We start from the raw sequence: 27,492 nt of genomic DNA, 5'->3' as shown, positions 1-27,492 counted from the left end.
AAGGGTTTGGGAATAGGTAAAGCAAGACTAGACTTGAGTTTAATAGCTAATGCAGGATTGAGTGACCGACCTGCATTTTGATATACTGGTTGGTTGCAAAGGGCACCAGACTGACTTACATCTTTTTTTATAGCACCTGCTTCAACTGGACCTTGGATTGTGTGTGGCCATGTCAGTTGAGGAAGGAATGCTTTACTGGGGAGTGAAAAGATTCTTTCTCTGGCATACAGGCTATGCTGTTGCTTCTCTCTGATTTATCTAGTTCAGTCACTTGTTTGCTACCTTTCAGCATTTTCTATTGATGTAAACAACACTGTGGTATACAGTATTTTGCTGAAGTTGCATGCCTGCTTGTGAAAGTGCATTTACATAGCTTTTGACACCTATTCTTTGTTAAGTACACCGTCTGTGTGTGTGTGCCTGTGTCTGATAATGAGTTTACATACACATCCTTTGTTAAATAAAAGGTGCCTGACGGCATCGAAACCTGCCATGTAACAACGCTTGCTCTCACACCCTTTACCAGCCTATACTGATAGCTCTCTCATCTGTTTGAGGTAGCACCCATTCTGTTATCATTACATTCATATTCCCACCCATAAATGCATGTTATTTGAGGTTTGCTTTAAGTGCATTTTATAGCCGCACTTCATGCAGGATAGTTCCATCATTTACATGATCACACACATGGTGAAAGGGGGAGTTTGTGTAACAAAAGGCAGTAAAGCCTGAGAGAAGAACAATATAGGCCACAGGGAAGGGAAAGCGAGAGAGGTGAGAGAGGCCAGCTCCTACTGACACTAGTATTTCATTAACTGATTTTACAGTTTTGTGTGGGTCCCAGTTACACGGTGAGAAGGAGCGAGCGGTAAAAGAGGGAGAGTGCGAAGGAGGTTAGGTTGACTACAAACAGAACCCATGGAGGGAAGGAGAGTAGCGTCAGGTGAGGTTATGAGTAATAGTTTTTCTAGGCATTCGAGTGAAACTAATGGGAGTGGGACCTTGTGAGACTTCCTTCAACTGCCTCCGTTGGCTGTACCAGTTTTTCAAGTCCTGTTTTTTCCACGTCACACCATTCTGTTCTAGGCTGACAGGTGACCAATGGACTGGCGGAGAGAGAGAGAAACCGAATGATCAGAATAAGAGGCACAGTAAAAGTGGAGGACAGAAAGAGCGAAGAGATTTGTGTGAAAGAGACAGTGAAGTGAAGTTTAGAATATGAGCGGGTCAATTGAGTGTCTTTGGATGTACTCGAAGAGGTTTTGGAGTGGTTCCTTCATCGGTTGTTAGTTACCAGTGTTATGTGGCAGCTCGGTGGGGGATAGCTGAAAACTATTCAAAGTATTTTATTACAACTTGCAGAACAAGGTGACTCAACTCTGGAAGGTTTTTTTCCCATCAGCACTCCTGACACTTGTAGGCGTCCTATTAATTTATTGTTAGAGTGTCTAGGAGGATCCAAGGACCTCTGCCTTTTGATACTGTGCCTAATTGCCTTCAGACACTTTTGAGGACTGTTTTTGGAGGAGAATTGATTATGGCCAGTTCCCTGTACTTTATCCTTCCGGCCCTAGGGGGCTACACCCTGACGTCGCTCTACCTGTTGAAGAACCCTCAGATCCTCCACAAGAAGAAAAGGGCTGCCTTCCACTGCACCCACATCTCACACAGAGGAGGTAAGGAAGGAACAGTGGAAGGATGTAGTAGTCACCTTTCCTCTGTAACCGTTGATGTGAATGGGCTGGACTAGTGAAAGTTGAATGTTTGGAGCATGTGGTGTAGCTGCAAGCAGGAGGGCTGAGTGACTTTATTGATATGACCCAGAGTCACACTGTATCTTGATAAATACGTTTTTCTGATTTGAGCTATCCACATTTCAAGTCCGTGGGGATCATGGAAAAGCAGGCTTATAGAGCGAGAGTCTTGGAGCTGGATAGGACACTGATATTCTCTGCTTTTCTTCTGATCTGTGTTGTCAGGAAGTGGCGAGAGGATAGAGAGCACCATGGAGGCCTTCACACAGTAAGTGACCAACCCTAACCAAACCTGACTTCAGGTCAGTTACAGTGCTTATCATATGTATTCACCCCCCCATTTGATTTCTTCACATTGATTGTTTTACAAAGTAGTATTAAAATGGATTTAATGTTGTTTTTCAACGATATACACAAAATGCATTATTTGTATTTTTTATTAAACGAGTCAATGCATGTTAAACACCTTTGACAGCAATTACAGATGAGATTCTTTTGGGGTAAGTCTCTAAGAGCTCTGCACACCTGGATGGTGAAATATTTGCCCATTATTCTTTTAAAAAATACTTCAAGCTCTGTCAATTTGGTTGTTGATCATTGCTAGACAGACAGCCATTTTCATGTCTCGCCATAGATTTTCAAGCAGATTTAAGTCAAAACCGTATGTAGACCACTCAGGAACATTCACTCATTGGAAGCTGCTGAGGGGAGGATGGCTCATAATAATGGCTGGAATGGAGTGGTATCAACCACATGGAAACCACGTCTTTAATACCATTCAATTCGACATTATTATGAGCCGCCCCCCTCCCTCGGCAGCCTACACTGCGATTCACAATCTTCTAGCTTATTGTTCGGCTGAAAGGTGAATTTGTGGTTGGTGAAAAGCAGACTGAACCAGGTTTCCATTCAATCAGTACTCTCGGTACAACACAACTGTATGTGAGTCACACTCACGACTTCGATTGAAGAACTAAAATCACGCCTGACAAGGCCTCTCTGAAACCCTTCAATTCTTCCGCTCTTCACATCGATGTCAGCAGGAATGATTCATGCCAAAAACAAACATCTTTGGGACATGAGGCTGACTTTTTGCCAACTAAACTGTCACTTTGTGGTAGCGGGTGCTCATCCGTTGTGTGCAAACCAGTTAGTTATTCTATGGATTGCTTGGGCTGGCTGTAGCAATGAGCAAGATGGCTAACACGACCAACACGATGAAGGCTAACAAACTGGGTCGGAACCATGCCCAAATTAATAAAAATACATTCACGTTTGTTGTCTTGTATGTCTCAGCTCTGTACATTCTCTGGCTGCCATCGCTCAAATCAGTTTGTGTGTGGGCCTAGGGGACGGTTTCACTAACTGTGTCTTGCCCCCAGTTGGCACTGTTCTGCTAGTCCAAACCGCGGGTTCTCTTGACAATCGTGTAGCGTTCTTGAGGGGCCTTGGTGTTTCCGATAGTGACTTCCTCTCCCGGTTGCCTGTACCTCGGCTGAGTCTGAGTTGCGGGACGCTGAGATGGTCTTTGGTTGGAGCAAATGTCTTGTCTGCCTGGGTGTGGTGTATGTGGTAGCTGCCTGCACCCAACCCGGCTCCTATGAGCTCTTGTCGCCGGTTACTGAAGGCTACTCAAAGAGAGGGCGGCCAGGTTCGGTGGGTACCCCCCCGCCGCCTGTGTCTGCCTTGGTCAAACACTGCTAGCCTCTCTTCCCAGAATCTTTTTTGATGAAGGGTCTGGTCCCACCCTGATGATCCGGTCCTAAGTAGACTTTCGAGACCGGGCTAGCTAAACATGCGCTGCATAGCGTGCTAGCCACATTGGCTAACTAGCCGCCGCGAGCTATCTATTACTAGTTATTCCTGACGTCCCATGGTGGAGTTGCTTGGGTTGTTCTCTTGTTTGGTATGTGTAGAATTAAGTCACTTGGCTATTCTAAACGGACCATGCTGCAGTCAAAGAGGCTAGCTAGCTTAGACTAAAAAACGTATTGCCTTATGTCAGCTAGGATGCATAACTTCTGGCGTGTGAAATGTAGTAGATTTCCCCAAGCACCTCCGGTGAGGAAACAGCCCCTGTGAGCACTTGGCTCAGGTAACACGCAGAACGATGGTCCTTGGCACGGGTGTGAGCGACCAGTGCGCCCCTCCACAAAAACATGACTTTGACAAGTGCCCCAACGTTTGGTTATACAGTCCAGACGAGGTACTACCTCAGCCCTTGCAGGAGCCCACTTTGCCCTTTAAGTGGTTGTTGGTAGCAGAGTCAGGGGAATTAGCAGGGTTGGACACAACCATGCTATTATCCCACACAAAGTCTCGTGGGCTGTCAAAAGTGGTGGAAATTGAAAAATAGATGGCATTCAGATTGCATTTCTGGCGTGCATACGTAGTGTCACCCTGGATCATGCCAATAGGGATGTCGGGGTACAAGCTACAATTTGTTGTGGCTTCCCCACACTTCTGCAGCATCTTCACTTCGACTGTTCCCGAGTCCTCAGCGCCGGTTTTGAGCGAGGAAATATCCTCCTGTCTCCAGAAGCAGGTCATCTGATTGGTTCCTATCTTGAAGATATAGTATTACCTTGTTCAGAAAAGGGACGGGACTGTACATCCCATTCGAGACCTACGTGCCCTCAGCAAGCACCTCAGTCTATACAGTCTATATTCTGAATGTTCACGAGCCACCGGCTATTACAGCAGATTGGCTGGTAGTACACACATTCATGCTACTGTCCCATATTCAGTCTCTAGGATTCATAAGAAACCAGAAAAGAGCCATCTGACTCCATCTCAGCGCATTCCGTTTCTGGGTCACGAGCTAGACTCACTTGCGGATCACACTTTTATATCCCCATGGTGGGTGTCTGGGTTCCAGCTCTGCTTAGCCAAATTTTGGTTTCTGTAATGGAAGTCGTTCCCCTTCGGCTACTGTTGATGCGGCCCTTCCAGTGCTAAGTGCTAGCCACTCACCTTGATGCATCTCACAGCCTAAGCTGTTGCTTCAGGTGTCCCTGTTAGGCCAATGGGTTCAGGCCCAGTGGTGGGACCCTCTGCTATTGTCAGGGGGCTCCCATGGGCTGAGTTGTATCCCGCAAGGTGTTCAAGACAGACACATCCCCCGAAGGGTGGGGTGCGCTATACGAAGGCAACTCGATTCGAAGGGTATGGACAGTGGTGCAGAGTGCACATATTTCCCCACTATCCTCATTTTGGGTGCATATCTTTTATTCAGGTGGGACCCTATTTCTCAGCAGTGGAGGCTACACATCTGGGCAAATGTTTGTCACGGGCCGACGTAGATCTTTATGCATCTCAAGAAAATGTGCATTGTCGACTGTTTTTCTCAACGAGGGACCCGAGCTCTCCATTGGAAACAGACACACTGGCGCACCAGTGGCCTTGGACCCTCCTTTACACATTTCCCCCAGTGGAGCTGATTCAGCCCACATTGGCGATTTTGCGCCTGGGGAGGCTTGTCGTTGATTCTTGTGGCTCCCCGTTGACCCAAGCAACATTGGTTTGTGGAGATTAATTGCCTGTTGGGTGTGGTCCTGTGGCAACGTAAAGAACGTTTGGGATATTTGTGCTGCGGTGAGTTGGGCATCACCACACACTTTAAATTAAGTTTTATTTCTTGGATGTCACTGCTCCCAGTTTTGCCCACAGCGTGCTTACAGCTCGGAGAGTAGAGGGTCATTAGGCAGCACGCAGTGTGTGCAATACCCAGACCACTGGGCGGTCTGCCACGGGACATTTCATTTGGTATCCATTGGGCCCGACTTGGGTTTGGATTCTAGTTCCCCATACTTGTGTAGTACGGAGAGTACTGACTGAAAGGGAACTTAACGTTATAACTAATAACTACTGTCCTCTGAAGGAGGGAAGCGAGGTACAACACCTGTTTGGCCCTGTGCTGCTGGTTCTGGGCGACAATGAAGAGCAAAACTGAATTGAAACCAAAAATGTGAAAAAATGTCCATTGGAATTTGGTTGTACTTTTAGATTATTGAAAGGGGCAAGTAAAATGCAAACGTCTTTCAACTCAAAGGTTGCGTGCTCAAATCTCATCACGGACAACTTGATCATTTTAGCTAATTAGCAACTTTGTAACTACTTCATTTTTGTTTCAGCTACTTTGCAACAACTTAGCATGTTAGCTAACCCTTCCCATAACCCTAACCTTAACCCTTTTAGCTAGCTCTTCTCCTAACCATAATCCTTTAATTTAACTCCTAACCCTAATCTTAACCCCTAGGTAAAGTTTGCATTAGCCACCAAGCTAATGCTAGCCACAACAAATTGAAATTCAAAACATATCATACGTTTAGAAAATGTGTAACATATTATACCAATTGCAATTCTTAACATATTGTACGCATTGCAATTTGTAACATATAACAATTGTAATTCATAACATATCATACGAAATGGATGATGGACAACCACAAATGAATACATACCATATGAAATGTAACGTGTCATACGTACAGAATAATATGAAATGCTCTGAGACCAGGGTGCAAATACACAATTTGAAGCAACCACATGTTTAGCCATGGAGCGCGATATGATTGGCCATTGAAGGGCCAAGCCTCGACACACAAACAACTTGTTTATTCATCAAAACCCAGCCCTTTCGTGCCAACGGCAGCAACTGCACCGATAATTATGGTTGTGAAAATATCAAAAACCTACAACGCTACGGCCAACGCTTAGATGGACCATTGCGTTAGATTTGTTAAAATAGAGCCCCGTGTATCAATACACCCAGTCACTACAAAGATGCAGGTGCCCTTCCTAACCCAGTTGCCAGAGAGGAAGGAAACCGCTCAGGGATTTCACCATGAGTGACTTTAAAATAGTTACAGAGTTTAATGGCTGTAATAGGAGAAAACTGAGGATGGATCAACAACATTGTAGTTACTCCACAATACTAACCTAATTGACAGAGTGAAAAGAAGGAAGCCTTTACATAATACAAAATATTCCAAAACATGCATTCTTTTTGCAACAAAGGCAATAAAGTAATACTGCAAAAAATGTGGCAAAGCAATTAACTTTTTGTCCTGAATACTAACTGTTATGTTTGTGGCAAATCCAATACAACACATTATTGAGAACCACTCTCCATATTTTCAAGCATAGCGGTGGCTGCATTATGTCATGGATATGCTTGTAATCGTTAAGGACATTGGAGATTTTCAGGGTAAAAATATATACAGAACGGAACTAAGCAAAGGCAAAACCTGTTTCAGTCTACTTTCCACCAGACACTGGGAGATGAATTCACCTTTCAGCAGGACAATAACCTAAAACACAATGCCAAATCTACACTGGAGTTGCTTACCAAGAGACAGTGAATGTTCCTGAGTGGCTGAGTTACAGTTTTGACTTAACTCTACTTGAAAATCTAAAACAAATTTGACCGTTTGAAGAATTTTGAAAAGAATAATGGGCAAATGTTGCACAACCCAGGTGTGGAAAGCTCTTAGAGACTTACCCAGAAAGACTCACAGCTGTAATCAATGCCAAAGGTTCTTCTACAGTGTATTATACAACAGGTGGGTCGAATATCTTATGTTTCACTGAGTCATGGCTGAACGACGACACCGATAATATAGAGATGGCTGGGTTTTCCGTGCATCGGCAGGACAAAACTTTGAGAGGTGTGTCTATTTGTCAATAATAGCTGGTGCGCGATGTCTAATATTGAAGACGTCTCGAGGTATTGCTTGCCTGAGGTAGAGTACCTCATAATAAGCTGTAGACCACACTTTCTACAAAGAGAGTTTGCATCTCTATTATTTGTAGCTGTCTATTTACCACCACAAACTTATGCTGGCACTAAGACCGCTCTCAATGAGCTGTATAAGGCCATAAGCAAACAAGAAAATGCTCATCTATAAACGGCGCTAATTTCTACCAGCATGTCACATGTGCAACCAGAGGGAAAAGAAATCTAGAGCACCTTTACTCCACACACAGAGATTCATACAAAGCTCTCACTCGCCCTCCATTTGGCAAATCTGACCATAATGCTATCCTTCTGATTCCTGCTTACAAGCAAAAACTAAAGCAGGAAGTACCATTGACTCACTTAATACGAAAGTGGTCAGACGGATGATACGCCACAGGACTGTTTTGTTAGCACAGACTGGAATATGTTCTGGGATTCATCCAATGGCATTAAGGAGCATACCACCTCAGTCACCGGCTTCATCAATAAGTGCATCTACGACATCGTCCCCCACTCTGATCGTTCGTACATATCCCCACCAGAAGCCATGGATTACAGGCAACATCCGCACTGAGCTAAAGGCTAGAGCTTCCGCTTTCAAGGAGCAGGACACTAATCTGGACTCTTATAAGAAATCCCACTATGCACTCAGACGAACCATCAAACAGCCAAAGCATCAATACAAGACTAAGATTGAGTCCTACTACACCGGCTCTGAAGCTCCTTGGATTTGGCAGGGCTTAAAAACTAGCACAGTCTACAAATGTAAACCCAGCCGTTAGCTGCCCATTGACGCGAGCCTACCAGACAAGCTAAATGCCTTTTATGCTAGCTTCGAGGCAAGCAACCCCGGAGCATGCATGAGAGCACTAGCTGTTCCAGACAACTATGTGATCACGCTCTCCGTAGTCGATGTAAGCAAGACCTTTAAACAGGTCAACATTCACAAAGCTGCAGGGCCTGACGGATTACCTGGACATGTACTCAGAGCATGCGCGGAACAACTGGAAAGTGTCTTCACTGACATTTTCAAACTCACCCTGATCGAGTCTGTAATACCTACATGTTTCAAGCAGACCACCATAGTCCCTGTGCCCAAGAAAGCGAAGATAACCTGCCTAAAATACTACTGCCCCGTAGCACTCAGGTTGATGGCCATTAAGTGCTTTAAAAGGCTGATCATGGCTCACAACACCATCATCCCGGAAAACCTAGACCCACTTCAATTCGCATACCACCCCCAACAGATCCACTGATGACGCAATCTCAATCGCACTCCACACTGCTCTTTACCACCTGGACAAAAGGAACACCTATGTGAGAATGCTGTTCATCGACTACAGCTCAGTGTTCAACACCATAGTGCCCACAAAGCTGGGACTAAACACCTGCCTCTGCAACTGGATCCTGGACTAAGGGTAAGCAACAACACATCTGTCATGATGAGTCCCCTCCTGTACTCCATGTTCACCCACAACTGTGTGGCCAAGCACAACTCCAACACCACTGTTAAGTTGCTGACGACACAACAGTGGTAGGCCAGATCACCAACAACGATAAGACAGCCTATAGGGAGGAGGTCAGATACCTGGCAGTGTGGAGCCAGGACAACAACCTCTCCCTCAATGTGTGCTGATCGTGGACTACAGGGAAAGGAGGGCCGAACAGGCCCCCATTAACATCAACGGGCTGTAGTGGAGCGGGTCGAGAGTTTAAAGTTCCTTGGTGTCCACATCACCAACACACTATCATCGTCCAAACACACCAAGACAATCGTGAAAAGGGCACGACAACACCTTTTCCCCCTCAGGAGACTGAAAAGATTTGGCATGGGTTACCAGATCCTCAAAAAGTTCTACAGCTGCACCACCGAGAGCATCTTGACCGGTTGCATCACCGCCTGGTATGGCAACTGCTCCGCATCCGACCGTAAGGTGCTACAGAGGGCAGTGCGTATGGCCCAGTACATCCCTTGGGCCAAGCTTCCTGCCATCCAGGACCTATTTACTAGTGGTGTCAGAGAAAGGCCCAAAAAATTGTCAAAGACTCCAGTCACCCAACTTTTGTTTCTACACTGATGCTACTCGCTGTATATTATCTATGCATAGTCAATATACCCCTACCTACAGTGGGGCAAAAAATAATTTAGTCAGCCACCAATTGTGCAAGTTCTCCCACTTAAAAAGATGAGAGGCCTGTAATTTTCATCATAGGTACACTTCAACTATGACAGACAAAATTAGTGAAAAAATCCCGAAAATCACATTGTAGGATTTTTTATTAATTTATTTGCAAATTATGGTGGAAAATAAGTATTTGCTCAATAACAAAAGTTTATCTCAATACTTTGTTATATACCCTTTGTTGGCAATGACAGAGGTCAAACGTTTTCTGTAAGTCTTCACAAGGTTTTTACACACTGTTGCTGGTATTTTGCCCATTCCACCATGCAGATCTCCTCTAGAGCAGTGATGTTTTGTGGCTGTTGCTGGGCAACACGGACTTTCAACTCCCTCCAAAGATTTTCTATGGGTTGAGATCTGGAGACTGGCTAGGCCACTCCAGGACCTTGAAATGCTTCTTACGAAGCCACTCCTTCGTTGCCCTGGCGGTGTGTTTGGGATCATTGTCATGCTGAAAGACCCAGCCACGTTTCATATTCAATGCCCTTGCTGATAGGAGGCTTTCACTCAATCTCACGATACATGGCCCCATTCATTCTTTCCTTTACACGGATCAGTCGTCCTGGTCCCTTTGCAGAAAAACAGCCCCAAAGCATGATGTTTCCACCCCCATGATTCACAGTAGGTATAGTGTTCTTTGGATGCAACTCAGCATTCTTTGTTCTCCAAACACGACGAGTTGAGTTTTTACCAAAAAGTTATATTTTGGTTTCATCTGACCATATGACATTCTCCCAATCTTCTTCTGGATCATCCAAATGCTCTCTAGCAAACTTCAGACGGGCCTGGACATGTACTGGCTTAAGCAGGGGGACACGTCTGGCACTGCAGGATTTGAGTCCCTGGCGGCATAGTGTGTTTCTGATGGTAGGCTTTGTTACTTTGGTCCCAGCTCACTGCAGGTCATTCACTAGGTCCCCCCGTGTGGTTCTGGGATTTTTGCTCACCGTTCTTGTGATCATTTTGACTGTCTGTTCTGGTGTCCTTTGACAGCTCTTTGGTCTTGGCCATAGTGGAGTTTGGAGTGTGACTGTTTGAGGTTGTGGACAGGTGTCTTTTATATTGATAACAAGTTCAAACAGGTGCCATTAATACAGGTAACGAGTGGAGGACAGAGGAGCCTCTTAAAGAAGAAGTTACAGGTCTGTGAGAGCCAGAAATCTTGCTTGTTTGTATGTAACCAAATACTTATTTTCCACCATAATTTGCAAATAAATTCATTAAAAATCCTACAATGTGATTTTCTGGATTTTTTCTCTCATTTTGTCTGTCATAGTTGAAGTGTACCTATGATGAAAATTACAGGCCTCATCTTTTTAAGTGGGAGAACTTGCACAATTGGTGGCTGACTAAATACTTTTTTGCCCCACTGTACATGTACAAATTACCTTGACTAACCTGTACCCCACGCATTGACTCGGTACCAGTACACCCCCTACATATAGCCTCATAATTGTTATTTATTGTGTTTTTTATTTTTTACTTTAGCTTATTTAGTCAATATTTTCCTAACTCTATTTCTTGAACTGCATTGTTGGTTAAGGGCTTTATAAGTAAGCATTTCACGGCAAGGTCTACACTTGTTGTATTTGGCGCATGTGATTTGATTTGAATCCTGAATGATGATTGGTTAAAACCTCATTCAAGCCAGTGTCTATTCCATAAGTTACTATGATGTTAAAATGCCTATTTACTCTGTTCCATCTGGCTGCGCAATCCACTGTCTCAACTGGGCCATGCAATTTATAAACTTGATCTCTACTATAAAAAGCATCTAGACATCACATTTCACATTTCTTTTAGATTAACATTTTGTTTTCAACAAATACAAATAAATGACACTAGAAAGCAACTTAAACAAATGCAAATTAAGCTAATTTGCTATTATTCTGGCTGCACTGTTTGACATGACTGTAAATTGGCCGTAGTTGGCTAGCTAGAATGCAAGGGATAAGAATGTTGCCAGCCACTATGGTAATGGAACATTTAGAACGAACGACTAGAACAATTTGGAACAAATAGACTGAACAACTGGATTGAGTCTCTGGCAACCAAACCGATAGAAGAAATGACCAGCCGGCTTGGGTAGCAACCCTAGATTTGTGTCGGGACTATATCTTGTGGACGGATCAAATAGTATGAATAAGTTCATCAAAATAATTTTTTTAATGAAAATATGTCAATCATTATTTGAATATGTTGGTAACCCGTTGTATAAAAGTGATAATGCCGGTGTTTGGAGGATACATTGGCACAGTTTGCCGGTCCTCGACAAACACCCATGCCAATATACCCTCCAAACACCGGCATTATCACCTAATTGACTCAGGGGTGTGAATACAGTACTTATGTAAATGTTTTGGCGGTGTTTCAAATCGGTGAGCAGCTGCTCATGTGGATATTGTCACAAAGCCACACCCATCCCACTCATGTTAAAAGTTCAGAACTAGAAAGTGTAGGCTGTATAGAAATAATGAAACTCATATTGAAAATCATTAAAAAAAATATTTCAACCTAATCGATATGTAGATTGTATCACACATTCTAGTATTGGAACTGTACTAATGTGCCCGTGTCCACAATATAATGATGCCGGGAGCCAGCTCTAACGCACTTCCACCTAAGACACCATCAAATCAACAGCTATGCGGGTGTCAGCATTTAATCCCCCCTCCCCACCCACAGTGCAGTGGAACAGGGTACAGGAATGCTGGAACTGGACTGTCACCTGACCCGGGATGGTCATGTGGTCGTGTCACATGATGAAAACCTCCTGAGGCAGACCGGCCATGATGTCACCATCTCCTCCCTAAACCTAGAGGTCAGAGGTCAAATGTATATTAAAACCATATAAATACAATGTTAAACTCCCCTTGATTGTTGCTTGAATGCTCTTTGTGTTACCTTAGCTACTCTGACCTGAATGTGTATATATTATAATATGTGTACATGTAGGCCCCCCTTTATAATCTGTTCCATACAACTTAAGTCAGTAATGAGACAGTTCATTCATTTTGTATTATACAATACTAATTATGTTTTCTTTTCAGGAGTTACCCCTGCAAAAGGACAGACTGGAGGTCACGTTTTATGCAGGTATCCAGGTATCCACTGTAACACATACACACTACATGGCCAAAATTATGTGGACATCAAACATCTCATTCCAAAATCATAGGCATTAATATGGGGTTAGTCCACCCTTTGCTGCTATAACAGCCTCCACTCCTCTGGGAAGGCTTTCCACTAGATGTTGGAACATTGCAGCTGGGACTTGCTTCCAATCAGCCACAAAAGCGTTAGTGAGATTGGGCACTGAAGTTGGGCGATTCCAATAAATCCCAAAGGTGTTCAATAGGGTTGAGGTCAGGGCTTAATGCAGGCCAGTCAAGTTCTTCCACACCGATCTCAAAAAAACATTTCTGTATGGACCTCGCTTTGTGCACGGGGGCATTGTTATGCTGAAACATGAAAGTGCCTTCCCCAAACTGTTGCCACAATGTTGGAAGCACAGAATCATCTAGAATGTCATTGTTTAAGGAAGCGTTAAGATTTCCCTTCACTGGAACTAAAGGGCTTAGGTTGAACCATGAAACAGCCACAGGCCATTATTCCTCCTCCATCAAACTTTACAGTTGGCACAATGCATTGGGGCAGGTAGCGTTCTCCTGGCATCCGCCAAACCCAGATTTGTCTGTCTGAATGCCAGATGGTGAATTGTGATTCATCACAATTGCTCCAGAGTCCAATTGCGGTGAGCTTCACACCACTCCAGTCGACGCTTGGCATTGCGCATGGTGATCTTAGGCTTGTGTGTGGTTGCTCGGCCATGGGAACCCATTTCCCGACGAACAGTTATTGTACTGATGTTGCTTCCAGAAGCAGTTTGAAACTTGGTAGTGAGTGTTGCAACCGAGGACAAATGATTATTACGCGCTACGTGCTTCAGCCCTCGGCGATCCCGTTCTGTGAGCTTGTGTGGCCTACCACTTGGTGGCAGACACTTACAGTTGACCAAGGCAGCTCTAAAAGGGCAGAAATGTGACGAACTGACTTGTTGGAAAGGTGGCATCCTATGGCGGTGCCACATTGAAAGTCACTTCAGTACGGGCCATTTTACTGCCACTGTTTGTCAAAGGAGATTGCATGGCTGTGTGCTTGATTTTATACACCTGTCAGCAACGGGTGTGGCAGAAATAGACCAATCCACTTATTTGAAGGGTGTCCACATACTTTTGGTGATGCAGTGTATGTCTCGATCAGACCAACCTCGTCATTGCATCAATGCCGGGTAATAATTTCAATGGTCTTTTTTTTCCCATTATGTAATCCAATGTTTTTTTGTGGCTATGGTGTGCAACTGAAAGTTCAACATTCATCTTTTGCTACTATTTCTTTCAAGCCTAAGCATACAATTTTATGCATACCTTGCATCATACAGAACACACTGCAACTGCCTCTGCAAGACAATTCCATTGGAAATTAATGTACTTCTGGTGTACCAAAATGCAATAACGCTGTCGATCTAATCGAGGTAATACACACACAGATACACACATTCATCCACCCTACTTCACTCACAGAAGTGGGTCGATGGCATAGACAAAAGCTCCTTGTGAGGTTTTCGCACCAATGCGTGCATATATGCGCCCGTGTGTGTGTGTGGATTATGATGACACTCACCAGCTCACCCTTCTCCCTCCCATCCTCTCCCTTTCTTCCTTCCGTTCCCACACCAGGCCACTACAGCACAGGTACAGACAGGAAGTTCACCCTGTTGGAGGAAGTGTTCAGGAAGTTTCCTAAGATGCCAGTCAACATCGAGATCAAAGAGGACAACAGCTTGCTGATGGAGAAAGTACAGGACTAAGCTGAATTTAATCAAATCCAACTTTTTAAATCAAATTTCAACTTTACACTTTACATTGTTTTAAAGTGACCCTGCTTTATTTACAGAATATACTTTATAAATATGTCTGCGAGCAACAATGAATGGGGTTCACAGGATGACAGAAAGGAGACAAGATAGTTGGATAACAAAGCAAGCACTATATCATGTAGGAACTATATTTATGTGCAAGCTCTTGAGTGGCGCAGCGGACTAAGGCACTGCATCTCAGTACAAGAGGTGTCACTGCAGTCCCTGGTTCGAATCCAGGCTGCATCACATCCGACCACAATTGGGAGTCCCATAGGGTAGCGCACAATTGGCCCAGCGTCTGGGTTTGACCGGGGTAGGCCATCATTGTCAATAAGAATTTTGTTCTTAACTGACTTGCTCAAAGTGTGCTCAAAGTAAAATGTGCAATCAGTGAAAGCATTACCATGGTTCGTGAGAATAATATTTTTAAAGTATTTTTATCATTAGCATATGTGCTAACATGAATTTATAGGTACAGTGCAGCCATATTTGAGTACAGCAACTAAAACCATTAAAGACAGATGTAATGAGTCTAAATACAAAATCTGGACTGAATCTGACTTAAGGTTCATTCTTTTAACGCTTATTTTACCAGGTAAGTTGACTGAGAACATTCTCATCAACAACCTGAGGAATAGTTACAGGGGAGAGGAGATTAATTAGCCAATTGTGAGCTGGGGATGATTAGGTGGACAGATTTTGAATTTAGCCAGGACACTGGGTTTAACACCCCTAAGTGCCATGGGATCTTTAGTGACCACCGAGTCAGGACACCCGTTTAACGTCCCATCTGAAAGACAGCACCCTACACGGGAATGTCCCCAATCAATCACTGCCCTAGATCAGAGGAAAGGGTGCCTCCTACTGGCCCTTCAACACCACTTCCAGCAGCATCTGGTCTCCCATCCAGGGACCAACCAGGAACAAGCATCAGAATAGTTCTCTGTTATACGAATAGCAAGCCAGCAGGGGGATGCAGGGTGGGATGCTACTGGTTTTCATGAGGAGAAGATGATTGCAGATGATTTTGAGCATAAGTGTTACATGTGCAAAGAATGCGTTGTTAATAGTTACCTTGTTTTTTGAGTAATCAATGCCAATTTCATTGTGGTTCATCTTAGAGACGTCCGTGATAGCAGTTTCAAGTTGATAGGCCATTGTGAAGTGGGTTTACAAAGGATTTAAATGGACACGTAAAATCTGATTTTTGATTGGTCATTAACTAATCCTCCAGCTCGGCTTTATTTGGACTTGTTGTTCATGACAATGCATTTTTCGAAGGTTTTCCAAAATTCCCAAGATGGATGAACAAAAATATCCTGACAGGCCTTGTGGGTCCTTGTGGCAAATTTGTTCAGCTTGAGGAAAGACACTTAGGTCAAACAGGGCAGTGGATATGAGGGTTTAAGTGAGACCGCTTATAACAGTGCCACCTATAGGCCAATCAGTTTCCGTGTGCCAAATTAGAAGAAAAGTTAACAATCTATGCTTGAGTTATTTGACCATGTCAGGGAAACAATTATGTATGAATAACAATAGGTTTCACAGATTCGCTGAATGGCTAAGTCACAGGCAACGAATAACTTGAATAACTCTCCTCACCGGTCTCCGAACATCTCTTTTCCATCTCTCTCTTCCATCTCTCTCTCCATACCTTCTTCTGTCTCTCTCAGGTGTCCAACATGGTGAAACAGTATGATAGAGAGGACCTCACAGTGTGGGCGACTGTAGACTCTACCATTATGAAAAAGTGCCGCAGAACTGTAAGTGTCATCTAGGGGGAGATGCAATAAACTGAACCAGGGGTCTCTAACTCCTGTCCTAGGGAGAGAGATTTTTTCTTGCACTCTCTCAACCCACCCTCTCTCTCTTCCCTGTCCATCCTGCTCTCTTCTATCCCCATTCCTCCATCTCTCACTCACCTCTCCTCCCCTCCCTCCCGCTCTGCTCTCCCTCTCTCCCTGTAGAACTCCACCATGCCCTATAGTTTCAGCATGAGACGAGGGCTACAGCTGCTCCTCCTTTACTACAGCGGCCTGCTGCCCTTTGTACCGCTGGGAGAGAGCTTCTTGCAGTTCTACCTCCCCCGCATTATCAACAGGTTTGTGTGTGTGTGTGTGTGTGTGTGTGTGTGTGTGCGCGCGTGAGCGCCATGTGTGTTTTTTTGTGTATTGGTTCCAAAGTTCATGTGCTGATACAGTACCTATCTGCCTTCACCATCATCTAACTTCAGCATCATCTGACTTCAGCATCATCTGTTATGTCTGTGCATGGATGTGTGTGGTCATATGTTTATCTTTGAGTATAGGTGCACACGGATGTGTGGTGACAGAGAGCTTTCTATTGTTCTTTCTGTCTGGCAACCCTGTGTGTGCGCGCGTGTCGTAAATTGTAACTGTATCTAATCTCATTCTATTTGGTGCAGGACATATATTCCTGAGGAGCGTCTTCTGAAGAACAGAATGGTCATCTATCTGATAGAGAAGTGGGTACATTTACTACAGTAACAAAGCAGTTCCGTTTCCCTACTAAAAGCAACAGACCATATACAAGCTTTGATAAAAGATTAAACCACCTGAAAATGTTTCATGTTGTTCCAGATTAACGATGAAGAAGAGTCTATTCAAACATTTGGCCAACAGAGGAATTCAGGTACAGAGCAAGCATCATAATCATCATTACTGTTAGCATCTTTATCATCATATTTGTTACTTCCATCACTTCCTAGCCCCTTCTGCTAACTTCTACCTCTTCAGTATGTCATGGCCTTCAGTAGGCTCAGCAGAGCTCCTGTTACAGCCCACTTTCCCTTATCCAGCCCTTTAAGAACTGTAGACACTGTGAGTGTGTAGGGGGATGTTCAATCCAGCCCGATTTTAGTGGAATTTCTCTGTTATACTGATATATGATGGGCTTTTGGATGATCAGTGGGCAATGGCCCGGTTTTCTGATAGACTGAGGCAAACTCACATTCAAAGTCAAACGCGACATCAGCAAAGAGACCTGCTCCGACTCTGTCATCAGTTAGACAGCCAAGATCATGGGATGTAATAAATGGAAATTTGTCACCTCACTCAACACTTCATATTTTTTGGGTGGCTGACACGGAACCCAAACCGGCTGCGCACGCCATCGTGCGCTATCGTGCATAAATTTATTTTTTCCCCCTACACCAAACGCAATCGAGACATGCAGGTTAAAATATCAAAACAAACTCTGAACCAATGACATTAATTTGGGGACAGGTCGAAAAGCATTAAACATGTATGGCAATTTTTAGCTAGTTAACTTGCACTTGCAATTTGTCCTATTTAGCTAGCTTGCTAATTTATCCTGGGATATAAACATTGAGTTATGTTACCTGAAATGCACAATGTCCTCTACTCTCGACAATTAATCCACACATAAAACGGCCAACCGAATCGTTTCTAGTCATCTCTCCTCCTTCCAGGCTTTTTCATCTTTGAACTTATATGGTGATTGGCATCTAAACTTTCATAGTATTACCACTACGACCGGCAAAACAGTTCGTCTTTCAATCACCCACGTGGGTATAACCAATGAGGAGATGGCACGTGGGTACCTGCTTCTATAAACCAATGAGGAGATGGGAGAGGCAGGATTCTCAGCGCGATCTGAATCAGAAATATAAAGTGGTTCTATTTTATCCCTTGGCATCACAGATGTTCGTTGGTGCGCGCGAGCAGTGTGGGTGCAATAATTGAATAGCATGGATTTCTAAATTTATTTTGCAAAGCACGCGACGTGTCCGGTCTGGTCAGCATGTGAAACCAGGATTTGGTCAAACAGTAAAGTGCATTATCCTCATAATTCCTGTAATGAAAGTGTCTGTCCTCCCAATGTGCCTGTTACCTCCCTGGGGCCTGCTGCTGCAATGAGCGAGCCACTCACCTCACTCCCCATGCGCTCGAGAGAAATTATTTCTAAACGTACAACTAGCTTCATCCCCTTGTCCCTGTCGAAGAGAGGAGGGTCTCAGCTTTCTGTAGGTATAATTATTTATTTCTCAATATTCAGCTCAAACGCAACTATTTTACATCCAAGATATTTTATATGGCTTTGAGATATGGAGATATACATTTTTTTAGCACATAACATTTAATGTTGGATGAATTCTTAGCTACTAGCATTGCGTAATATATTTAGAGTTAGAAATGTAGTTAATGTGCTTTTTCATTAGTTTCCACTTCTACAAGTGTTGTACCCCACATTAATTATCCTAGGATATTAGTTACTGCACATAAATATGTATGTAATTCCTCTCTATTGAACAAAAATAAATCCGTAAATTCTGGAGTCTCAAAAATATAGCAGCTATAGTGTCATTTTTAACCCAACATTCATGATATTCACTGGATTAAGCACATAAAAATATATTGAAACATGCATTAAATTAAATGTATTTTTATTAAATGTATTTTTATTTCAACTTTATTTAACCAGGTAGGCAAGTTGAGAACAAGTTCTCATTTACAACTGCGACCTGGCCAAGATAAAGCAAAGCAGTTCGACACATATAACAACACAGAGTTACACATGGAGTAAAACAAACATACAGTCAATAATACAGTAGAAAAATAAGTCTATATACAATGTGAGCAAATGAGGTGAGATAAGGGAGGTAAAGGCAATAAATAGGCCATGGTGGCAAAGTAAATACCATATAGCAATTAAAACACTGGAATGGTAGATTTGACAGTAGATGAGTGTGCAAAGTAGAAATAATGGGGTGCAAAGGAGCAAAGTAAATAAATAAATACAGTAGGGGAAGAGGTAGTTGTTTGGGCTATTTATAGATGGGCTATGTACAGGTGCAGTGATCTGTGAGCTGCTCTGACAGCTGGTGCTTAAAGCTAGTGAGGGAGATAAGTGTTTCCAGTTTCAGGCAGCGATCGGTTGAAGAGCATTTAGTTTTACTTGTATTTAAGAGCAGTTGGAGGCCACGGAAGGAGAGTTGTATGGCATTGAAGCTCGTCTGGAGGGTTGTTAACACCAGAAGTATACAGAATGGTGTTGTCTGCGTAGAGGTGGATCAGAGACTAACCAGCAGCAAGAGCGACATCATTGATATATAACAGAGAAGAGAGTCGGCCCAAGAATTTAACCCTGTGGCACCCCCATAGAGACTGCCAGAGGCCCGGACAACAGGCCCTCAGATTTGACACACTGAACTCTGTCGGAGAAGTAGTTGGTGAACCAGGCGAGGCAATCATTTGAGAAACCAAGGCTGTTGAGTCTGCCGGAGAGGATGTGGTGATTGGCAGAGTCGAAAACCTTGGCCAGATCAATGAATACGGCTGCACAGTATTGTTTCTTATTGATGGCGGTTAAGATATCGTTTAGAACCTTGAGCGTGGCTGAGGTGCATCCATGACCAGCTCTGAAACCAGATTGCATAGCGGAGAAGGTACGGTGGGATTCGAAATGGTCAGTGATCTGTTTGTTAACTTGGCTTTCGAAGACCTTAGAAAGGCAGGGTAGGATAGATATAGGTCTGTAGCAGTTTGGGTCAAGAGTGTCCCCCCCTTTGAAGAGGGGGATGACCGCAGCTGCTTTCCAATCTTTGGGAATCTCAGATGACATGAAAGAGAGGTTGAACAGGCTAGTAATAGGGGTTGCAACAATTTCGGCAGATAATTTTAGAAAGGAAGGGTCCAGATTGTCTAGCCCGGCTGATTTGTGGGGGTCCAGATTTTGCTTTGATGTGAATACATCAGTAGTCTGTTTATTCTTCTTCTTAAGGAAGCACTACGAATTACTTTTATAAGATGAATACTCGGCATTTGAGTCCGACCAAATCATGGGCTGGTGCCACCAACTGTAAAAGTAACTGGCACCAGTGAAAAATTATAGTCTAGTCTAGAAATTAATAGGGTTGTTGTCGATTCAGGGGAACACGTATGATAGGTACTCATTTGAAATATAGCTTAAGGCCTAGATTCAATCAGATCAAGCGTTAACTGGCGATAGCTGCATTGCTGATGTTTTGGCGGTGTCGGAGGTGTATCTATGTTGGAGCTGTCAAATAGGTGAGCAGCTGCTCTTGATTATTGTCACAAAGCCACACCCCTCCCACTCGCTTTAGAAGTTCAGAACAAGGAAGTGTAGGCTATATAGATATAATGACGCTCATAGGTCCGCTTTAGGTATAATGCCAGGAGCTGCTTGTGGATTTGACAGTTCTAACACAGTTCCACCTCCGACACCGCCAAAACAACTGCTATGCGGGTGTTGGCTAAAGCAGAAGAAGCACAGAGTGACAGCAGAGAATATGAGACAGATCGACAGAAGGGGCCTGAATACTTTCTAAATGCACTGTATGGGTGGCACAAAATGGGATATGGGTGAGGGGAATGGGGGCGGGTATATGCAAATTTCAATACTGTAGTTCCTCATCACCTCTTTGAAGTCACGTAGATCACATCATTACGCTCTTTTTGTTTACAAAGCCCTGCTCCAGAAACTTCCGACTTACCTAACATCACTGTTAAGATTTAAAATGATAAGTTATCAAACCCGTTCACAGGGTTGGTTAACTCAGGAGACTCCTTTGGTATCCAGAGAGTTAGGTAAATCAGCCTTTAATTACCTTGCACCTTACTTGTGGAATGATCTACAATACATTTAACATTTTGAGGAGTTGGTGCCGCTATGGCATTTCAAGCGGTTGTTTGTTAGGGAACATTTTTACTGAAGAATGCGTCTGTTTTTTTTTGTTTAGCTTTTTGTGTATAGTTGTGTATAATAACCTGTATATGAACGTGTAGTTTAATGTGTTTAGTTGTGTATTGTGGTGCTTATACAGGGCTCATCTGGAAAAGGGACTTTGGTCTCAGCATTGACTCCTTTTCAAAATAAAGGTTAAATACAAAAATTGTATTTACTATAGTTTTAAAAAGTGTCGTGTTTTTGCGGACATTACTGTAGTATTTACAACAGTGCTTATTTTTACGGATAATACTGTAGTATTCGCTATAGTATTCTATACTATACTACAACATTATAAAGTAAAGGTACTACACATGATCGAGGGATACTACAGTGCGTAGTACAGTATTCTACAGTAAACAAAAGTTTACTATACAATTCTATAGTAAGTACTGTAGTATTTTATAGTAATCTGTAGTATGTGGGATATCTGACGTCTGGCCCTCTCTGTCCTCAGGTGCACCTGTTCGTCTGCAATGAGGATCCGGACATCGAGGCGGCGTTCGAAGCAGGAGCCACAGGCGTCATGACAGACTACCCCACCCTCCTGACTGACTACCTACACAGACACAGGAGTCAAGATTGACAGCCCAAACCTCCAATCACACTACTGATTCACAAACAGGGTTCTTAACTGATAGCTCGAACTACCTATCAAGAGACCACCACTCGTACGTTGTTTATCACTGAAAAAAATCACACTTAAATCGCAATTTTCCTTCACAACTCAATGAGCAAAAGGACAGCTCTGTAAGGAAGTTGCCTGACAAGCACAGATCCAAGACCAGCGTACCTTTCACAAATCCCAACCTTAACCAATAGAGGGAAAACACTAAACCAATCTCTGATCAATGTCTTTAGGCAACTTCATTCCATCTACACAAAAAGATGTCACTTACACTTACTGCCTTTTGGTTAATGGATTGTGATCATATATTGACACTGTTCACCTCTCTCTGCAACCTTCCCAAACCCTAATGGATCTATCAGTGGCCGTCTGGATGTTGTTGGGGGAAAAGGGATTTCTTTAAGTCTATATCCTTGATGGTTTCCCATGGTATTATGACTTTTACATAATGGAACTGACTTTTGGGGTCTTTATGACAGGCTATACAAATTGTATGTTTATCAATGCAAAGATGATTTAAATAAATACTTGTATAGTTTTAAGTGTTCTCAAGACCAGCCTCCATTTGTTTATACCACTGGAAAATAACAGCTTCCTAAACACATACACACACACAGTATTTATGTATTTACTTGTTTCACTTCCTCATTCTCTCGGCCCAGGAAATGATCAAAGTCCGCTCACATTTCTTAACAATAATCTACCAGCCAGTCAGGTCTCAGTGGGAAACAAAGGCTGCACTTTCCTGACCTGGTTCTCTGTGTGTTGCATGCAGTACAACAAATAGGTTAATGGAATAAGTGGATTAATGGAATAAGTGGATAAATTCAAACACAACTCTTTAGAGACATGGTAAAAGATTATGAAGACCTTGTCCTTTAGACTTCGGAGAAATAGGGCTTCTGTGACGCACACACTGGACTGGTTCATCTAAATCTAGATAAGAATATCCGACTTGAGCGTTAAGTACAAGTCAGACCTTTAGCTAATGTAATTTTCTAATAATGTAATAAAGTTTAAGATGTACAGTACCGGTCCAAAGTTTTAGAACACCTAATCATTCAAGGGTTTTTCTTTATTTTTACCATTTTCTACATTGTAGAATAGTAGTGAAGACATCAAAACTATGAGATAACACATGGAATCATGTAGTAACCAAAAAAAAGTGTTAAACAAATCAAAATATTTTTTATATATGAGATTCTTCAAAAAGCCACCCTTTGCCTTGATGACAGCTTTGCACACTCTTGGCATTCTCTCAACCAGCTTCATGAGGTAGTCACCTGGAATGCATTTCAATTGACAGGTGTGCCTTCTTAAAAGTTAATTTCTGGAATTTCTTTCCTTCCTTATGCATTTGAGCCAATCAGTTGTGTTGTGATAAGGTAAGGGGGTATACAAAAGATAGTATTTTACTAAATAGGACTAAGTCCATATTATGGCAAGAACAGCTCAAATAAGCAAAGAGAAATGACAATCCATAATATTTCTTTTTTCTTTTTAGGGGGTAGATCAGCTTTAATATTGCAGATAGATTGTAGCTTCCATCAATGTAATTGTCTGCATCACTTCCAATCCCCCACATATTGTTTTTGCAAATAAATATATACATATAAATACACACACATATATATATATATATATATATACACACACACACACATCTTTAAAAATATATATATATTTTGTTTATTCCCCTCCACCCCTTCCCCAATTGGAGCAAACAAGTGAACAACAACGGCCTGTATTTCCTGCTTATACATACTATATACATTTTAAGGACACTATTTAACAATAGTTTTATTTTGTTTATTTTTAACTTGTCATTCCTCTACCCTTAACCTCTCATATATTTGAAGTTTGAATGTTTGAAGGTCAGTAAATATGGAACATTTCAAGAACTTTGAATGTTTCTTCAAATGCAGTCTCAAAAACCATCAAGCGCTATTATGGAACTGGCTCTCATGAGAACCGCCACAGGAATGGAAGACCCAGAGTTACCTCTGCTGCAGAGGATAAGTTCATTAGAGTTACCAGCCTCAGAAATTGCAGCTCAAATAAATGCCTCACAGAGTTCAAGTAACAGACACATCTCAACATCAACTGTTCAGAGGAGACTGAGTGAATTGAGGGCATTCACGGTCGACTTGATACTTGAATATATTTCAAACCAAATACTTTTAGACTCTTACTCAAGTAGTATTTTGCTTTAAGGTATCTTATTTTATTATTTTAATTTGATTATTTTAAGGTATCTTTACTTTTACTCAAGTATGACTATTGGGTACTTTTTCTACCACTGACTCTCATTGAGCAGTAGCGACATATTGTTAACGTTTTATCCACAGCTCTCTGTCCCATCACCATTGTAATCTCCAGTGAAGCCAAAATGCTCCCAAACTGGAGATTTAAATGATGGAGGATCCTCCAATTCTTGTTTATCGACTCCACCACTCGCCATCATACAGAACTAGTTCCAGATTGTGCCTCACAAAATGATAGTTTGAAATGCGCCAGTTAAGATTAGAATTTCGATTACAACGTGTGCATACGCTATAGTTGTTTTAACGGAATAGCCTACAATGTTTTTTCACCTCAGATTTACTCAAGAGGCAATGGTATATGCATCGTAGGCATAGCCTATAGGCCTAGTGATTTTATATTTAAAAACATTTTTGTTATGTATTCATTCAGGTTCACAGTGCGGACCAAACCGAGGTCGCCGTACCATTCATGTACCATTACACCCCCCCCCCCTAATACTTTGTGATATTGAATAGTGTTTCAAGTATAAACATTTGAGGGAGATTTATATTCTGCTTGGGATAATTCCATCTGTGCCACTGATTTAGTCTGGCTTAAATTCCAGTTTGTCTACAAATTAGTCATTGATATGTTGGATTCACGTCTCCATTTCAACAAAAAATAAAGTTAAAGAAAAGGGCTAAATCAAATAAAACTTTATTTAAAGTGCATTCGTTGACAAGTTAACAAATTATATGTTGGATTCACATCTCCATTGTAGAATAATAGTGAAGACATCAAAACTATAAAATAACACATTGTGTAGTAACCAAAAAAGTGTTAAACAAATCAAAAATGATTTTATATTTGTGATTCTTCAAAGTAGCCACCATTTGCTCTGAAAGTTTCTTCAAGTGCAATCACAAAAACCATCAAGCGCTATGATTAAACTGGCTCTCATGAAGTCCGCCATAGGAAAGGAAGACCCAGAATTATCTCTGCTGCAGAGACATTTTCAGACACATTTCAACATCAACTGTTCAGAGGAGACTGTGCGAATCAGGCCTTCGTGGTCGAATTGCTGCAAAGAAACCACTACTGAAGGACACCAATAATAAGAAAAGACTTGCTTGGGCCAAGAAACACAAGCAATGGACATTAGATTGGAAATTTGTCCTTTGGAAACAAGGTTTCATTTAGTTGTTCATGTATAATGATTTTATTCTGTTTTTAGAACAATAATTTCCCCCTGAGTTGCATTTGCTCTATTGTTTTCATTTATGTTGGTGGCTTTATGATGGTATGACCATCTAACAGTGGCTTTATTAGTAGGCCCACAGTTAATAGTCCTACAATTATTAGTTATTATGTTATTATGTAATGTAGCAAGTAAACTTTAGCTAGTATACTGTCTTGAGCTACAGTATCATAGAATTAGGAATTAGAATAATTTAATAGGATCTCTATGATCTTTCTCTTGCGTGAACAAGAACAACATGAAAAGGATTCAGATGACTTCTACATTGTTAATATCCAAAAGAGGAAGTTGAGTCACAGGCTCTCTTTCCATTTCCACTGAAAATCGGAACATCCGGCAGAGACACTTAGAAAGTAGGAGACAGGAATCCCGGTGGCCTTTGAATGGTGAAACGTCTAATGCCCCACTTGCAGACTGTTGACCAATCACATTCACATTGTCAGGCGGTTGCTAAACTAATTGTCACGCAATCCCTTGTAAAAAAAAGGGTATGACGCCACGTTCATGTGCTAGTTGGACCTAAGAAACTCGGACAACTACAACTGCTTGTTGTAATTATACACGTGCCACATTCAACGATTCAGCAAATGGAACATTTCAGAGTTTCCTAGTTCCAAATAGCTTATGAACGCAGCATATACAGTACCACCATATGAGGTATAATACCCATAAAACCTTGCAGTGAAACAAGGGAATGTTTCCAATCGTTTTCCACCATACATTTTTCACATAGGGAATTTAAAAAATACTCAAATAAGGGCTGTGTATCGTGTAGGCTTACCCTGCCGTGACGTTTTGATAACCGTGTCAATCTCTCTTGGACAAGATTATTTTTTATCAATACATTGCACATAGCCTGTCTTCTCTTGAGAGTCAGGTCTGCCTTCGACGGCCTTTCTCAATAGCAAGGCTATGCTCTCTGAGTCTGTACATAGTTAAAGGTTTTCTTATTCTGGGTTTACAGGAGGCGTTTAATATGTTTACAGTAAACCCGCCATGTTAGGCTCAGCTAGCAACATGGATGGAAATACAAGCGCAATAGAAAATAGCTCACTCACCTAACGTAGTTATCGGATGTTCAATGGAAGACCTCATTTTGGGTCAGTCACAGTGGTCAGTTATTCTGCCACTGTGTTCACTCTCATTAGGGCCAAATAGCATTCTAGTTTGTGCTGTTTTTTGGTCAATTCTTTCCCATGTGTCAGAAATTTACTTTTTATGTTCTCATTATTTGGTTGGGTTTAATTACGTTGCTATCCTGAGGCTCTGTGGGGTCTGTTTGTGTTTATAAACAGAGCCCCAGGACCAGCTTGCTTAGGGGGCTTTTCTCCAGGTTTCAAAAAAAATATTTTGAAAGGTCATCCAACTCGGGATTCCAATTCGAAAATTCGGGCATCTTTCTAGAGCCCCGACTTTCCGACATTCAGATCACTGACGTCACTGACGCCAGTTGTCTTGAAAGAACCATAACTGTGGCAGAGTTCTAATAAACTGGCCCAGGTTAAACCGGTCCACTGTGGCTCGTCACGTGACTGGGTGAAGTCGCTGAGGGAGGAGCGCCTTGTTCAAATCAAACAAATCTGCGCCGCTTGGTTATTTTGTCAACAAGGCAACATTATCCAGGCTTCAGAAACATGCCCGGGAATCGAATGCAGTAAACGTTCAGCCAGTGCAGAACACGCTACATTGGCGCCCGGGCGATATTAGTCGAATCTCCTCGTAGATACGAGTCTATTTGGACTCCCGAGTGGCTCAGCGGTCTAAGGCACTGCATCTCAGACGCTCGAGGCGTCACTACAGACCCTGGTTCAATCCCGGGCTGCCATGATCGGGTGTCCAGTACAATTGACCCTGCGTTAGATGGAGGGTTTGGCCGGTAGAGGCCGTTATTGTAAATCAGAATTTGTTCATAACTGACTTGCTTAGTTAAATGAAGGTTAAAATAATTGACAATTCAACCTAATTGGCTGACCTACATTCCCCCAGTCAATCTGACGATTCTCATTGGTCGTCGGGGATTTGTTTTGTAGCTGGT

General features: G+C 42.5%; 1 protein-coding gene across 2 annotated transcripts; it reads left to right on the top strand.

Moving 5' to 3' along the window:
- The first annotated feature begins 789 nt into the window (after positions 1 to 789).
- gdpd3a (glycerophosphodiester phosphodiesterase domain containing 3a) lies at positions 790 to 22,502 on the top strand. 2 transcript variants are annotated; one of them, XM_024436912.2, is made up of 10 exons: positions 798 to 1,676; positions 1,980 to 2,022; positions 12,363 to 12,498; positions 12,728 to 12,773; positions 14,417 to 14,535; positions 16,272 to 16,361; positions 16,566 to 16,699; positions 17,024 to 17,083; positions 17,199 to 17,250; positions 21,785 to 22,502. In XM_024436912.2, exons 1-10 carry the CDS (start codon positions 1,538 to 1,540, stop codon positions 21,911 to 21,913), a joined length of 948 nt encoding a protein of 315 aa, XP_024292680.1. In that variant the 5' UTR covers positions 798 to 1,537; the 3' UTR covers positions 21,914 to 22,502. The 2 variants fall into 2 exon arrangements, with proteins under 2 accessions (XP_042183149.1, XP_024292680.1); XM_042327215.1 differs by lacking the exon at positions 14,417 to 14,535 and having other exon boundaries at positions 790 to 1,676; positions 12,728 to 12,781.
- Positions 22,503 to 27,492: the final 4,990 nt, after the last annotated feature.

The sequence above is a fragment of the Oncorhynchus tshawytscha genome, linkage group LG09 (genome assembly GCF_018296145.1).
Source record: "Oncorhynchus tshawytscha isolate Ot180627B linkage group LG09, Otsh_v2.0, whole genome shotgun sequence".
In the NCBI taxonomy this organism is placed as follows: Eukaryota; Metazoa; Chordata; class Actinopteri; order Salmoniformes; family Salmonidae; genus Oncorhynchus; species Oncorhynchus tshawytscha.
The sequence above is the reverse complement of the archived record's forward strand: the minus strand, read 5'-3'. Positions and strand labels throughout refer to the sequence as shown.

Bases quoted from the DNA above. Each gene is read 5' to 3' on its own strand.
- gdpd3a (XM_024436912.2), top strand. From the start codon at position 1,538: ATGGCCAGTTCCCTGTACTTTATCCTTCCGGCCCTAGGGGGCTACACC. The intron at 2,023-12,362 runs GTAAGTGACCAA...CCCCACCCACAG, and splicing joins ACCATGGAGGCCTTCACACA to TGCAGTGGAACAGGGTACAG. The intron at 14,536-16,271 runs GTACAGGACTAA...TGTCTCTCTCAG, and splicing joins ACAGCTTGCTGATGGAGAAA to GTGTCCAACATGGTGAAACA.